Source organism: Nuphar pumila, chromosome 8, assembly GCF_984573655.1.
Source record: "Nuphar pumila chromosome 8, dmNupPumi1.hap1.1, whole genome shotgun sequence".
Lineage (NCBI taxonomy): Eukaryota > Viridiplantae > Streptophyta > Magnoliopsida > Nymphaeales > Nymphaeaceae > Nuphar > Nuphar pumila.
In genome coordinates this window covers 6,394,590-6,410,322 of record NC_143256.1, presented here as the reverse complement: position 1 = coordinate 6,410,322, position 15,733 = coordinate 6,394,590, and the positions used below count along the sequence as shown (strand labels likewise).

At 37.9% G+C, this 15,733-nt stretch overlaps 1 protein-coding gene and 1 pseudogene across 1 annotated transcript in view; one reads left to right on the top strand and one right to left on the bottom strand.

The window, feature by feature from the left end:
- Positions 1–3,035: 3,035 nt before the first annotated feature.
- On the bottom strand, positions 3,036–3,773 carry LOC149829517 (actin-related protein 6 pseudogene; annotated as a pseudogene).
- A 276-nt stretch (positions 3,774–4,049) lies between these two features.
- Positions 4,050–15,733, top strand: part of PIFI (post-illumination chlorophyll fluorescence increase) — a 28,709-nt gene continuing 17,025 nt past the window's right edge. The window contains exons 1-2 of the mRNA XM_090016001.1: positions 4,050–4,208; positions 4,866–4,983. Coding sequence (XP_089872127.1) covers positions 4,121–4,208; positions 4,866–4,983 — 206 coding nt within the window. The 5' untranslated portion in view covers positions 4,050–4,120. The remainder of the gene's footprint in view (positions 4,209–4,865; positions 4,984–15,733) is intronic.

Here is a 15,733-nt window from a genome sequence, read left to right as displayed (position 1 = left end):
CCAGATAGTCCCTATAAAAGCAGAAAAGGACAAAAAAAGAATAAAGTAAAAGTATTAATATGCCCCTAATAGGCACAACCTATTACAAGATCTGAAATGACCAAAATACCTCTAATTATATACATATATATGAATATATACACATATATGTACAATATGAACCAAATATATATATATATATATGTGAATAAAAATACATATATATATATACATGTATAACTTAACATTGAGAATATCTTAGATATGACTAACTCCCTACTTATCACCTCTGTGATAATAATGTCATCCACATAGAGCAACAATATCTATACCTGCATTAGAAGACTTAACAAACAATGCAGTGTCAGTATAACAAGACTTAAAACTTAGTTGAATCATCACAGTGCTGAATCGATCATACCAAGTCTTAGGAGCTTGCTTTAGGTCATACAAGGCTTTCCTTAAACGAAAAACTTTTTCATGTATCAATCATAAACCTGAAGATGATTCCATATAAACTTTCTCATTTAAGCTATCATTTAAAAAGACATTTTTAACTTTCATCTAGAAAATAGGTCATTTTTTAATTGAAGCTATAGAGATGAGGATTCTAATAGTAGTCATACGAACAATGAGAGTAAAGGTCTCTTCATAGTCTATATCGTACTCTTGACTATATCTTTTAGCTACAAGTCTAGCTTTATATCTCTCTAAGGTTTCATCACTTTTGGTTTTAACTTTATATACCCACCTACATCCTATGATTTTTTTTTTCTTGAGTAAAGTTTAAATTTTATAAGTTTTTGCCATTTCTAGAGATTCTAATCCATTGTTCATGACTTTAATTCATTCTTGATGGTGTTTAGCTACATTATATGAAGATGGCTTTATATAGGAGTGAATGGTTATAAGACAAGCTCTATAGTTGGGTTCAAATGATTCATAGGATACAAACATACTAGGTGATTTAGACATTTTTATAGATCTCGTAACACTAGGCTGATCTATGTCTTGACTTTGAGAATACCTCTCTAGTGCACACAGAGATTGATCTCGAGTTTGACGAGAAGAGACTTGCATTTCATTATGAGATTCAACCATATCAATAGAGGTATTATGTGCATCATGAGTGTCATCATAATCGCACTCATGCATATCTTGAACATCATTATTATCATTTACATCATTAACAATATCACCATCATGCATTTAACTAAATCAAGCAAAAAGGAGTATTCACAAGGTTCCTTAGACTCAAAATTTTCAAATCCATTTTCCTTTTCAAGAAAAGCAAAAAGGAGTATGCATGTTAATTTTCATTGGCAATGGATCGGTATATTTTTGTTGTTTGTTCAGAACTAACATGTTTTAACTTTTCTCACCTAATTTCCAGCATGAAAGGCCAATTGATGTGCATCACAAGAACATTGACAATAAGCAACCTAATTTCATCTGCATGAAAAGGCCAATTTATGTGCATCTCAGTCCATTGACAATAAGCAACCTAATTTCATCTGCATGAAAAGGCCAATTTATGTGCATCTCAGTCCATTGACAATAAGCAACCTAATTTCATCTTGGATAGAATAATTAAGTCAATAGAAATATCTAACAATAATTTGCACTTTCACCTCTTTCAAGGCATTACCTTATGGACAATCAATAGATCTTTTCCATGTTATCTTGGACACTCTTGTTGCACTGGCATAAATCATGGAACTTTTGCAAGAATGGCAACACATAGTCTTTGTCCACTTGCAAGTTGGTTATTTTCCTTTATGATGACAATTTTCTTGCAGTTCATCCCACCAAATTGTAGCATACACTTTTAATTTTGTAGCAACAAATTTCCCTTCTCTCTCAAATAATTATTCTAATGAAAGAACTTGATGCTATTCAACTAATCAAGGAAATCTTTCGAATTTAAATGGCCTTACAAGCCAGGTTTGTTAACCTTAATCCCATTATCACTATGGTCTTCTATGGCATGAAGATGACAATCTTCCAATCATGTATTATCTCTTTAGAGTCTTCCTTTTAGAACTCAAATTGTATCTGCTATCTAATCCCCTTTGTCATGGCCAAGTTATGCATTCTTCAGGTTGTTGAGCTGAGTTAGCATTTGTTTTTAGGGTTCTCAAAATTTTGGCAGTCATCCATAGGTTTCTTCCTCGAACAACTTGTGGGCAATCTGCAAAGTATCATCTTTTTGCAGCTTTGTCCTTTATCTATCATTTTTCATTTATTATTTTGAATCATGAAACATATCCCTAAGATCATAGAGTCTCTGTTACGCCGAAAACAATATCTGTAGTCCTAGATCTTACCTTTCCAACACACCGAAAATTGTGTGCATCAACCATCATGATACAAGGTTAGGCCCAGCCAGAACAGACTACCAAATGTATGTGAGAAAAAGTAAACTGATCCTGAACAAGAACAAGCTGCCTCGTGGCCAAAACCCATCTCCGATACCAAAGTAAACGGGAACCATAGCTCGGAGCTATTTGTTCAAACAAGTCCAAGAACTTTATTTGCTCATGATTCTCAGTTTCCAAGTCAACAAGCAGCAGTGGTATGGCCGAAACCTTATTTTGAAGACTAGCATACGCAAGATTTTGATTTGAAATTAATAGGCAAATTCCGGGTTCGCTGCTTGTGATCGTGGACTGCCAACTGTTCTCTCTGAGAAAGAGTTCCCACTCTTTAAAATTCAGAGGTACGACTCAATCAATCATTAACAGCGTTAGCATGGCCAAACACCTGTTTTCTGGAGTAGAGGCAAACATGAAGGAAAGAGAAATGGAAGTAGCCTAACTGGTAGGGGTCTGCCTAACCCCAGCTTGCCTTTCAAAAAGAGAAATGGAAGTAGCCAAACCCCCAGCTCTCCGATTATGCAGTGTGATTCTTCCTCCTGCATTCCTATATGCAAATTACTCGCATGAAGAAGCAAAAGAAGATGATGATGATGATGACGAATGATGGTCAAGAGAAGAGACAAACAAGGCAAAGGAAGAAGCATTGGCGTACAGCAGGAGGAGGGAGTTCCGGAGTAATTAACTGGCAACCTGAAGATCCCGAGGGACGTTGAGCGAGACGCATCAGAGCTTCTCCTTGACGTCGTCCATGATGAAGGTCTCGTCCATAACGTTGATGGATCGGTAGGAGACCAACTCGTTGAGGTAGTTGGTGAGGGCCTTGCCCCCGAGGTCTAGCCGCTTGACGGCGTAATTGAGCGTGAAGTTTTGGAGGACCGGCGCGGCGTGGGTGAAGGAGAAGCCGCAATCGACGACGAGACTGCATTGGCTGGTGCCCATGAGCTTGTCGGGGGGGCAGCGGCTGGTCTCGTAGAGGTGGACGAGAGAGGGCGAGTCGGCGACGTAGACCAACTGGAACCCAAACTCCTCGAAGACGAGCTCGTCGGTGGAGCGCTGAATGGAAGGCAGGTTAAACAGTGGCTCGACAAGGAGCAGGGAGGAATCGGAAGGGTCGACCTTCAGGAGTGATTTCAAGATGCGGTCCCAGATATCCTTCTGGAGATCGGTGTTGATGAGGTATCCCCTGTCCATGGGACGCCGGATGGAGATGACGTCGTCCGACTCTCGGAGCTGATCGGCGACCAGCCACTTCTTGGAACGGGAGTGGTGATGGCCGCTGCCGCCGGTGGACGACAAGCGGCCGACGCAGTTGGGGACGACTCCGATTGGGTTTCGGTCGCCTCCGATGCCGGCCTTGCACAGTTCCCCGCCATCGTCCAGGACCACCACCACGTTGTTGCTGTTTGAAGATGACATGATAATACCCTTCTTCTTCTTCTTCCTCCTTTTGTTTTTTGAAATTAATTTTGCTTTCAAATTTTAACCCTTCCGCTCTTTTCCCTCCTTCCCTCTGTTCACGGTCACGGATTAAGTCTTTTACCCACACGCAGTCTCGAGTCTTTTTGGTTGAGGTATAAAGTTATATAAACATAGAAAATCTCGCGTGAAAACTCGAACGGACGGGGACCAGACGTTATCTTCACGCCTCGTCCACAAACTCTTCTAATAAAGGCTCGTCTCAAGCCGCCCTCTAGTTTAGTATATTTGTGTTGTCTCTAGGGGAGAGCGGTGAAGGTCGATTCATTCCCTTAAAAGAAGAAGTCATGGCATATGCAGCTGCAAGCGTGTCGTCCTCCGCCCTTGCCTTCACCAACCTTGCTCATCATCATCCTTCAGTCTATCCATCCTGCGGTGCGTACCTTATCCTTGCTTCCTTATGACATTCCTTCATCTTTAATTCCTGTTGAAGAGTGTTGTTGTTGCTTATGGATATTATAGCAGCAGATAGAAGGCCCGAGTACTTTACAAAGCATTCGGGTTCGAGAAAATTGTTGTGTATAGCGATTTTGTGTTGTGTGTGCAGCGATTTTCTGTACTAGTTTGTGTTTTACACAAAAAATCCTTACGCGTGATAACGATCTTCTGTATTTTGTGTGGCTCTAGTACTTCGTACAGTACTTGGCCGGATCACCTGACCACACGTTTTAGCTTTAAGAACTCAACAGCATGATCCGCCAACCCTTGAAATATTATCCTGAACCTGAAAAGGAGCGTCTACATACACCCCAATTTTACCTTTTTCCTTCTATAGCGTTGTTCTTGTTCTTCTTCTTCTCTAATAAGGTTTGGTCGAGGTTTCCGTTCCTTACATATATGTGTGTATATAATATAGAATCCGACCGATTGCGTTGCGTGAGACCCTTGCGTAGCATTGGGAGACAAGTCACATTAACTAGTGACCCACTGGATCTGATGATTTTGATTATGTTTTCGTTTCATGGGGGGAATGTCTCCCTTGTATTTGACTAAATTGTGTGTGTTTCTATTTACTAGAATTTTCAAATGCAGTTAGTGATTTCACGGGATCTCGCTTGATGGTGGGATGTCTTCCAAAGAAAAGGCAGATGATTAGGATGACTGGAGAAGTGCGTGCAGTTGCAGCCCCTGCCATAGAGGAAACCAAAGTGTATGCCTTCCTTTTCTGTCTTTTGCTTATTGCATGTACTCTCTTGCATGTGCGATTCTTGCCAAATGTGAATAAAAAAATCTAAAAAAGAACCGATGGAAACTTATTAAATGTGCAAGTAGGTAGATGCAACCTCTCTAGTTGTTTATGGGGCTATTTCATGATGCTTGAGTAGTTAAGAGAATGCCTTTTGGCACTAGCTCCATAACGCTTGGACTCTACCATTTTACTGCTGTTTTGTTCCTGAACTTGTGCTTTTACATTTTGCATTTCTTTTCGTTTGTCATCCAAGTTCAGCAGCTACTGTTAGCTTCTTCAGCCACAATCAAGTTATGGGCAGTACATTTTGACAAAAAAGTTCTTTTGGCTGATGCAGTTTTATTGGGTTTGAGCATAAGGTTCAATTTGCTTGATTGAGGCCCCTCCTATGTTTTATGTAGTTCCAATGGAAATTGAGAGCAAGTTGAAATCACCCAATTCTTCAAAGTGCCATAAAGTCAAGATGAACTCATGATAAGTTATGATAGCTTCAATTATTTTCACTGAAACTGGTAATTCATGCTAACTTGAGCATATGTACAATGCCTCCTTCTCATTGTTAAATATATATATATATATATATATATATATATATATATATATATATATATATATATATATAAATCTGTAATTCCTTTGTATTGCCCGATAAGGGCATTTTGATCTTTTTACTTGTACACTAGGTTGTTTATTAGAAACAACTTATTCTTCTTTTTTCTTTTTGACCTTTTTTTATTTCTTCTTTTGGAGTCATTGGGCCCCCACTTTTGGAGTCGTTGGGGCCCCAACGGTCATATTTTATGACCGTTGGGAGATCCCCAACCACTTCAAGACTGGGGAGCTCCCAATGGCTCCCTCTCCTTTTTCTTGTATATATAGGGGTGTCCCCCCTTCATTTGTATATGGTTCTCTCACTCATATTTTCAATAATATTTACCTTTTTTGCCTTTTGACATTATTTCTTTGTGGATTTATGTGTGTGCAACCTTGCACTTAAAGTGCTTGTATACTTTCTTTGTTTTTGTCCATTGTTGGACTTGTAAGTGTTCTATACTTGATATTTGTATTTCCGCTTAGTTCATTACATGGTATCAAAGCCTCTTGGATTCTCTTGAACTTGGAAGCCTTTCTTATAGTGTTTAAAGATCGTGAGAAGGGTACTATCACTTTCTTTGTTTCAATCTTTTTCTTATCGTCATGGAGCATGAATCAAGAGTAAATCTCTCTTTCAAGCTTAATGGATCAAACTACTTGATGTGGGCATCAACTTTGGAAAATCATCTTAGAGGGAAGAAACTTTGGGGCTTTGTGTTGAGAACCTCTCTTGAGCCATCATTGAAGCTCACCAAAGTAGAAGAAGGTGTTGAAAAAGCTTTCATTGGGGATGATCATCTTAAAGCCATTCATGATCATCAAATAAAGGTAAAAGATTGAAAAAATAATCACGCTAAGAATATGTGTCAACATTGCTAAGTTTAGAAAAGCCAATGAAGCTTGGTTCTTCCTTAGGGGTATGTATACCCAAAAGGATCTTGCTAGACAATGTTTTTGTCAAGATAAAATTAAATCCACTAAGCAAGGGGACATATGTGTCCGTGATTACTTTAGTACTTTGTCCCCTATTTGGGATGAATTAGCTCTTCTTGAGCCTAAATTTGTGGCTCCCGAAGATATTGAAATGAGGAGCAAATTGAAAAAGAGCATTTTTTCAATTCTTTTATGGTTTAAGACTGGAGTTTGAACAAGTGGGGGCATCTCTCCTTCGTAGGAGCAAGGCTATGCCTATTAAAGATGCTCTTGGCGAAGTATGCCAAGAAGAAACTCGTTTTGACATGACCCATAAGAATGATGATATTTTGGTCATTACTGGGTCAGGTTCCAATGTAAAAACCTATAAGCCACCTCACTTTGCAAAACCTAATGGACCCAACTATAATAGTGGTTATAGGAATGGTGTTGAACCGGGACATATGAGACCCATATGTCCTAAGCTTTAGGGTAAAGTTGCTTCTATTAGTGAAATCACACCTAAGAAAAAAGAAGCAAGAAAAAGTGGAGGAGATATTAAAGATACACTTAATCAAATATCAGAGGCACTTCAACAACTTCTCAAATCATCCTCAACTTCGGGTATCACCATTGCATCGTCTTCATCTCCTCCAGGTATGTGGATTCTTGGCTCAGGTGCCTCCTTTCATATGACACCTCATAAGAACTTTCTAAAGTTTATTTTAATCCTTCCTTATCTTATGTTTCAACGGCCGATAGAACTTCTTTAAAAATAGAAAGTATTGGAACACTTGATTCAAAACATTCTAAAAAAAATTTAGTTCAAAAAATAAGGGTGGTTCCAAAAATAAATTTAAATCTCTTTTTCGTTTCTCAAATCTTTGAGCATGATTGCAAAGTTTCTTTCTCACCTAAATATTGCACCGTGCAGGATCTTCAGTCAGGGAAGCTGGTTGGGCAAGGCCATAGAAGAGGTGATCTTTATTTTATGAATTTTTTGTCTCTTTCACCCAAGTTATTTTGTAATTTTGTAAATATCAAAAACATTGATGTTTGGCATAAGAGACTTCGCCACCCTAGCTTTTCAAAGATGTTTCTTTTCTCTTTTTTGGGAAATACATGTAATAAAAAAGACATAGCTTATAAAGATTGCATTTTTTTGAAAAATGAAAGCAATTCCCTTTCCCCAAAGAACTTTTGTATCTACACGACCTTTTGAATTAATACATTCAGATGTATGGGGTCTCTCATCTATCATATCAAAAGGAGGTTACTCATATTATGTGATTTTTGTTGATGATTTCACTAGATACATATGGATTTATTTTCTAAATCATAAATTTGATGTATTCTCTTTCTTTAAAGAATTTCATATAATGATTAAAAATCAATTCTTAAGCAATCTTTCTATTCTAAGATCGGATTCGGGAAGAGAATATATGGCTAATGATTTTCAAAACTACTTAAAAGAAAATGGAATTTGTCATCAAAGGTCTTGTCCTAGAACTCCGCAACAAAATAGGTTAGCGGAAAGAAAACATAGACATATAATAGAAACTACTAGGACTCTTTTAATTTTCAAGAATGTTCTAAAAAAATTTGGGCCGAAGTTGTTTTAACTTCAACTTAATTAATAGAACTCCTTCAATCTTATTAAACAATGTTTCTCCATTTGAAAAGCTTTTTAAATGACTCGATTTTAAATGACTAAGAATTTTTGGTTGTAGGTGTTATGTTCTTATTCATAAAAATGATAAACTATCTCCAAAAGTCATTGAGTGTGTTTTCTTAGGCTATGGAAAAAATAAAAAGGATACCGATGTTTTGATCCAATAAATAATAAAGTTTATATTTCAAAGGATGTTATTTTTCTTGAAAATGAAAATGGGTTTGAAAGTAAAGAATCAAGAGAAAACATTGATTATTTATTTATATTTGATTTATTACCAAAAAATGATAAGTCTAACTCTATTGAGGTTTTTTAATCTTTTGACAATGGTTCTAATAATGAACATTCTCTTAATGATAAGGATAGTAATCAACATGAGAATTTGAATAAACATATATCAAGTAATACACGTGTATACTAGATGGGGACAAGGCAATCATCCTTGTGCCTTTGACAAGTTCTCTCCAAACATATCTTCAAAAGAATCCCAACCTAGAAAATCAAATCGTATTTCTAATGCACCAAGTAGATTTGTATCATATGACTCATTCTCTTCAAACTTTAGAGCATGTTTAATAACTCTTCACTCTTACTATGAATCATCTTATTATAATGATGCCAAATAATAGTCTCATTAGAATGAAGCTATGAAATTTGAACTTAACACTCTTAAGAAAGCCAACACATGGGAAATAGGTGATCCTTCCCTAGGCAAGAAACCTATAAGATATAGATATGTGTTTAAAGTAAAACCAAAAGTCATGGGGCGTTAGAAAGATATAAAGCAACATTAGTTGCCAAAGGGTATGCTCAAGAATATAAAATAGATTATAATGAAACCTTTTGCCCCGGTTGCATGAATGACAAGTGTTCAAGATCTCATTGCCATTGCGTCTATTAAAAAATGGCCTATTTTCAAATAGATGTTAAAAATGCTTTTTTGAATGAAGATTTTGGTGAGAAAATTTACATGGAACCTTCTTTATGGGTGAATTTAAATGAAAAAATTTAAAAATTAAAAAGGGCCTTGTATGGCCTTAAACTATGTCATATGAGTGCGGGTGCGACACGGGTGCGGTGCAATTTTAAAAATTTTAGACACGAGGACTCGGCTATATATATGTATATATATTTAAAAATATATATATATATATATAACAATAATAAGATTCAGTCAAAGTTGTGCCCATTAGGGGACACGACTATATATATTGATTTTTTTTAATTTTTTGCCCTAAAAAATAGACAAAAATAGACTCGGTCAAAGTTGATCGAGTCCAAAATGTGGACAGACTCGACCCTGGTGCATTGACCGAGTCCGACACTTGGTTGACTGTGTCTACCCCATGTCGAAAGCCGCACCCATGTCGGGGCGTGTCGACAAGGGTGCGTCGACCCCCTAGCCGAGTCCATGTGACATAGGTCTTAAACAAGCTCCTAAGGTTTGGTATGACAAATTTAGTAATGTGTTATTAATTTGGGATTTATCTCTTGCTATACTAATGTTGTTCTCTTTGTCAAGAATATAGGTGATACTATTGTGATTCTCCTATATGTTGATGATATGATCATCACAGGAAACAACAAAAGAGTGATTGAAATTAAAATAATCTTAAAGAAAACTTTTGATATGTCTGACTTGGTTTCTTGAGATACTTTTTAGGCATTGAAGTGGCCTACTCCTCTAGAGGATATATTCTCTCTCAAATTAGTCGGGAATCTCAGATGAAAAGAAGGTGGAGACCCCAGAAGTTATAAATACTAAATTAAGACTCGAAGATGGTACAACAACAACAACAACAACAACAACAACAACTACGCCTTCATCCCAAAACAATTGGGGTCAGCGATATGAACCAAAAAAGAAATTCATTTCGGGTCTTCCACATGAATCCTTTTCCTCCAATCATTTCTATCCAATGCCATGTCCTCGGTGAGGTTCAAAGCATTCATATCCTTTCCTATCATCTCCATCCAAGTCTTCCTAGGCCTACCCCGACCTCTTTTAACTAACATATTTTCCCATTTCTCCAGCCTTCTAACTGGAGCATCACTAGGCCTTCGCCGAATATGTCCAAACCACCGTAAACGATTCTCTCGCATCTTATTTTCAATGGGTGCAACACCTACCTTCTTACGTATCTCCTCGTTCTGAATCTTATCTTTTATTGTATTTCCACACATCCATCTAAGCATCCGCATCTCAGCTACACTCATTTTTTGAATATGATATCTTTTGGCAGCCCAACATTCCGTACCATATAGTAAAGCAGGTCTAATAGTCGTCCTATAAAACTTTCCCTTCAACCGCAATGGCATTCTACGATCGCACAGCACTCCAGTTGCACTTTTCCATTTCATCCACCCAACCTTTATCCTATGATTTACATCTCTATCAATTTCTCCATACTTTTGAATGATGGATCCCAAATATTTGAAATAATCATTCACCGGTATTTCTTGCTCACCAAGCTTCACTACACTCCCATCACTACTTCGTTGCTTACTAAACCGACATTCCATATATTCAGTTTTACTCTTACTCAACTTAAAACCTCTAGCTTCCAATGTCTGTCTCCATAATTCTAACTTAGCATTAACCCCAGCTCTAGACTCATCAATCAAAACAATATCATCAGCAAACAACATACACCACGGTACATTTTCTTGAATTGATCTCGTAAGCTCATCCATCACTATCGCAAATAGGAAAGGGCTTAAAGCAGATCCTTGATGTAACCCAACCGTTATCGGAAAATTGGTTGTCACCCCTCCACAAGTGCGGACATTGGTTACTACTCCTTCATACATATCTTTAATTATACTAATGTACTTGAGAGAAACACCTTTCTTCATCATTGTCCACCAGAGAACGTCCCTAGGTACTCTATCGTATGCCTTCTCTAAATCAATAAAAACCATATGCAAATCTTTGTTCCTCTCCCTATATCTTTCAATAAGTTGTCTAAGAAGATGTATAGCTTCCATAGTTGATCTTCCAGGCATAAAACCGAATTGATTCTCCGATATCATGACAACCTTCCTCAACCTAGACTCAATCACCCTCTCCCAAAGTTTCATAGTATGACTCATGAGTTTTATACCACGATAGTTTGTGCAATCTTGTATATCACCCTTATTCTTATATAAAGGCACCAAAGTACTCTTCCTCCACTCATTAGGCATCTTATTTGTTCGCCAAATCAAGCTAAAAAGATTTGTCAACCATTCTAAACCTTTCTCTCCCAAGCATTTCCAAGCCTCGATAGGTATACCATCTGGGCCAACTGCCCTGCTTGATTTCATTTTCTTCAAAGCCTCTGCAATTTCTTTCTTTTGAATCTTGCGCATGAAGTCACGATTTATCTCATGAAAAGGAATGGAGAAGTCTCCAAGATCTTGAGCATGACTATCATTAAATAGCTTATCAAAATAATCTTTCCATCTCTCCTTAATCTCCTCATCTTTGACTAAAACCCTTTGCATTTCATCTTTGATACATCTAACCATACCCAAATCCTTCGATTTTCTATCTCTCATCTTTGCAAGCCTATAAATATCCTTCTCGCCTTCTTTGGTATCCAACTTGTCATAAACCTCCTTGTATACCTTAGCCCTCGCGTTTCGAACAACTTTTTTAGCTTCCTTCTTTGCTATCATATACTTCTCCAAATTCTCATTATCACGACTCTTACTTAGATTTCTATAACACTCTCTTTTAACCTTAATAGCTAATTTGACATCCTCGTTCCACCATGACGTATCCTTACCTAGTGGTGCACCGCCTTTAGACTCACCCAATACCTCCTTAGCCACTTTTCTCATGCCACCTGCTATCTTATTCCACATTGATTCTGAATCTTCCTCGAGACACCAATCAGCTTCCTTAACTACCTGCTCTACAAACATTCCTTGTTTAGCTCCTTTCAGTGCCCACCACTTAATTCTAGGATCTATCCTATGTCTATCCCTTTTGCGGCATTGTCTAATTCTAAGATCTAAAATTAAGACTCTATGTTGTGTAGCTACACTTTCTCCCGGTATAACCTTACAATCGATGCAACAACCCCTATCTCTCTTTCTAAGTAGGAAAAAATCTATCTGACTCGTATTAACCCCACTTTTAAATGTTACTAGGTGAGACTCCCTCTTCCTAAACCAAGTGTTTGCTAAGATCATATCATAGGACAAACAAAAATCTAAAATCCTTTCTCCACTTTCATTTCTTTCTCCTATACCATAGCCTCCATGGATACTCTCAAATCCAGCCCTACTAATGCCTACATGTCCATTAAGGTCACCGCCGATGAAAAGCTTTTCTCCATAACCACCGTAAACGATTCTCTCGCATCTTATTTTCAATGGGTGCAACACCTACCTTCTTACGTATCTCCTCGTTCTGAATCTTATCTTTTATTGTATTTCCACACATCCATCTAAGCATCCGCATCTCAGCTACACTCATTTTTTGAATATGATATCTTTTGGCAGCCCAACATTCCGTACCATATAGTAAAGCAGGTCTAATAGTCGTCCTATAAAACTTTCCCTTCAACCGCAATGGCATTCTACGATCGCACAGCACTCCAGTTGCACTTTTCCATTTCATCCACCCAACCTTTATCCTATGATTTACATCTCCATCAATTTCTCCATACTTTTGAATGATGGATCCCAAATATTTGAAATAATCATTCACCGGTATTTCTTGCTCACCAAGCTTCACTACACTCCCATCACTACTTCGTTGCTTACTAAACCGACATTCCATATATTCAGTTTTACTCTTACTCAACTTAAAACCTCTAGCTTCCAATGTCTGTCTCCATAATTCTAACTTAGCATTAACCCCAGCTCTAGACTCATCAATCAAAACAATATCATCAGCAAACAACATACACCACGGTACATTTTCTTGAATTGATCTCGTAAGCTCATCCATCACTATCGCAAATAGGAAAGGGCTTAAAGCAGATCCTTGATGTAACCCAACCGTTATCGGAAAATTGGTTGTCACCCCTCCACAAGTGCGGACATTGGTTACTACTCCTTCATACATATCTTTAATTATACTAATGTACTTGAGAGAAACACCTTTCTTCATCATTGTCCACCAGAGAACATCCCTAGGTACTCTATCGTATGCCTTCTCTAAATCAATAAAAACCATATGCAAATCTTTGTTCCTCTCCCTATATCTTTCAATAAGTTGTCTAAGAAGATGTATAGCTTCCATAGTTGATCTTCCAGGCATAAAACCGAATTGATTCTCCGATATCATGACAACCTTCCTCAACCTAGACTCAATCACCCTCTCCCAAAGTTTCATAGTATGACTCATGAGTTTTATACCACGATAGTTTGTGCAATCTTGTATATCACCCTTATTCTTATATAAAGGCACCAAAGTACTCTTCCTCCACTCATTAGGCATCTTATTTGTTCGCCAAATCAAGCTAAAAAGATTTGTCAACCATTCTAAACCTTTCTCTCCCAAGCATTTCCAAGCCTCGATAGGTATACCATCTGGGCCAACTGCCCTGCTTGATTTCATTTTCTTCAAAGCCTCTGCAATTTCTTTCTTTTGAATCTTGCGCATGAAGTCACGATTTATCTCATGAAAAGGAATGGAGAAGTCTCCAAGATCTTGAGCATGACTATCATTAAATAGCTTATCAAAATAATCTTTCCATCTCTCCTTAATCTCCTCATCTTTGACTAAAACCCTTTGCGTTTCATCTTTGATACATCTAACCATACCCAAATCCTTCGATTTTCTATCTCTCATCTTTGCAAGCCTATAAATATCCTTCTCACCTTCTTTGGTATCCAACTTGTCATAAACCTCCTTGTATACCTTAGCCCTCGCGTTTCGAACAACTTTTTTAGCTTCCTTCTTTGCTATCATATACTTCTCCAAATTCTCATTATCACGACTCTTACTTAGATTTCTATAACACTCTCTTTTAACCTTAATAGCTAATTTGACATCCTCGTTCCACCATGACGTATCCTTACCTAGTGGTCCACCGCCTTTAGACTCACCCAATACCTCCTTAGCCACTTTTCTCATGCCACCTGCTATCTTATTCCACATTGATTCTGAATCTTCCTCGAGACACCAATCAGCTTCCTTAACTACCTGCTCTACAAACATTCCTTGTTTAGCTCCTTTCAGTGCCCACCACTTAATTCTAGGATCTATCCTATGTCTATCCCTTTTGCGGCATTGTCTAATTCTAAGATCTAAAATTAAGACTCTATGTTGTGTAGCTACACTTTCTCCCGGTATAACCTTACAATCGATGCAACAACCCCTATCTCTCTTTCTAAGTAGGAAAAAATCTATCTGACTCGTATTAACCCCACTTTTAAATGTTACTAGGTGAGACTCCCTCTTCCTAAACCAAGTGTTTGCTAAGATCATATCATAGGACAAACAAAAATCTAAAATCCTTTCTCCACTTTCATTTCTTTCTCCTATACCATAGCCTCCATGGATACTCTCAAATCCAGCCCTACTAATGCCTACATGTCCATTAAGGTCACCGCCGATGAAAAGCTTTTCTCCATAAGATATCCCTTGTACTACTCCATCTAAATCTTCCCAAAATTGATGCTTAATGGAATCATCTAAACCTACTTGAGGTGCATAAACACTAATAATATTAATAATATCCGTACCTAATACTAATTTAATAAGTAAAATTCTATCACCCTTCCTACTGACCTCAACTACATTATCTATAAACTGACGACTCATAACAATCCCTACTCCATTCCTATTCTTATTTATTCCTGTATACCAAATCTTATATCCCCAAGGTTCTATCACTTTAGCTTTCTCACCTACCCATTTGGCTTCTTGAAGACATAAAATATCAATCTTTCTCCTACACATAACATCTACTAACTCTACCAACTTACCAGTTAAAGACCCTATATTCCAAGTGGCTAACCTAATTTTATGGTCTTGGACTAACTTCTTTACCCCCACCCGTCCAACAAAGTGAGGGAACCCTTGCCTATTTGACACCACACCCGGGCGCCGGTGTGACGCGTCGCTTCTGGGCGACGACCTAGCAACCCTTGCCCATTTATCACTGCCTCCGGGCCTAGAGAGGACAGCGCGTCGCTCAGTAGGGAACGCCCCAACGAAATTCTCATATTGGTTCATTTTCATAGGGTATGACAAAGTTTTTATGCTGGCTGTCACAGGCCTACCGCAACCCTCCTCCTTTATCCGGGCTTGGGAGCGGCAGTGTATACTTAAGACTCGAAGATGGTGTTCTACTTAAAAAAATCCTACTCTATATCATCAATTAATTGGATCTCTTACTTATCTCTCCATCACCCGACCCAATATTGCTCATGTTGTTCATGCGACAAGCCAGTTTCAGCATGCCCCTATCACAATGCACATGGCAGCAGTAATGAGGATTGTGCGATATATTAAAAACGCTATTTCAAAAGGGTTTTTTTATCCTCTTTCTCGTCTTTTGATTTAACTGCTTATACTAATGCTGATTGGGA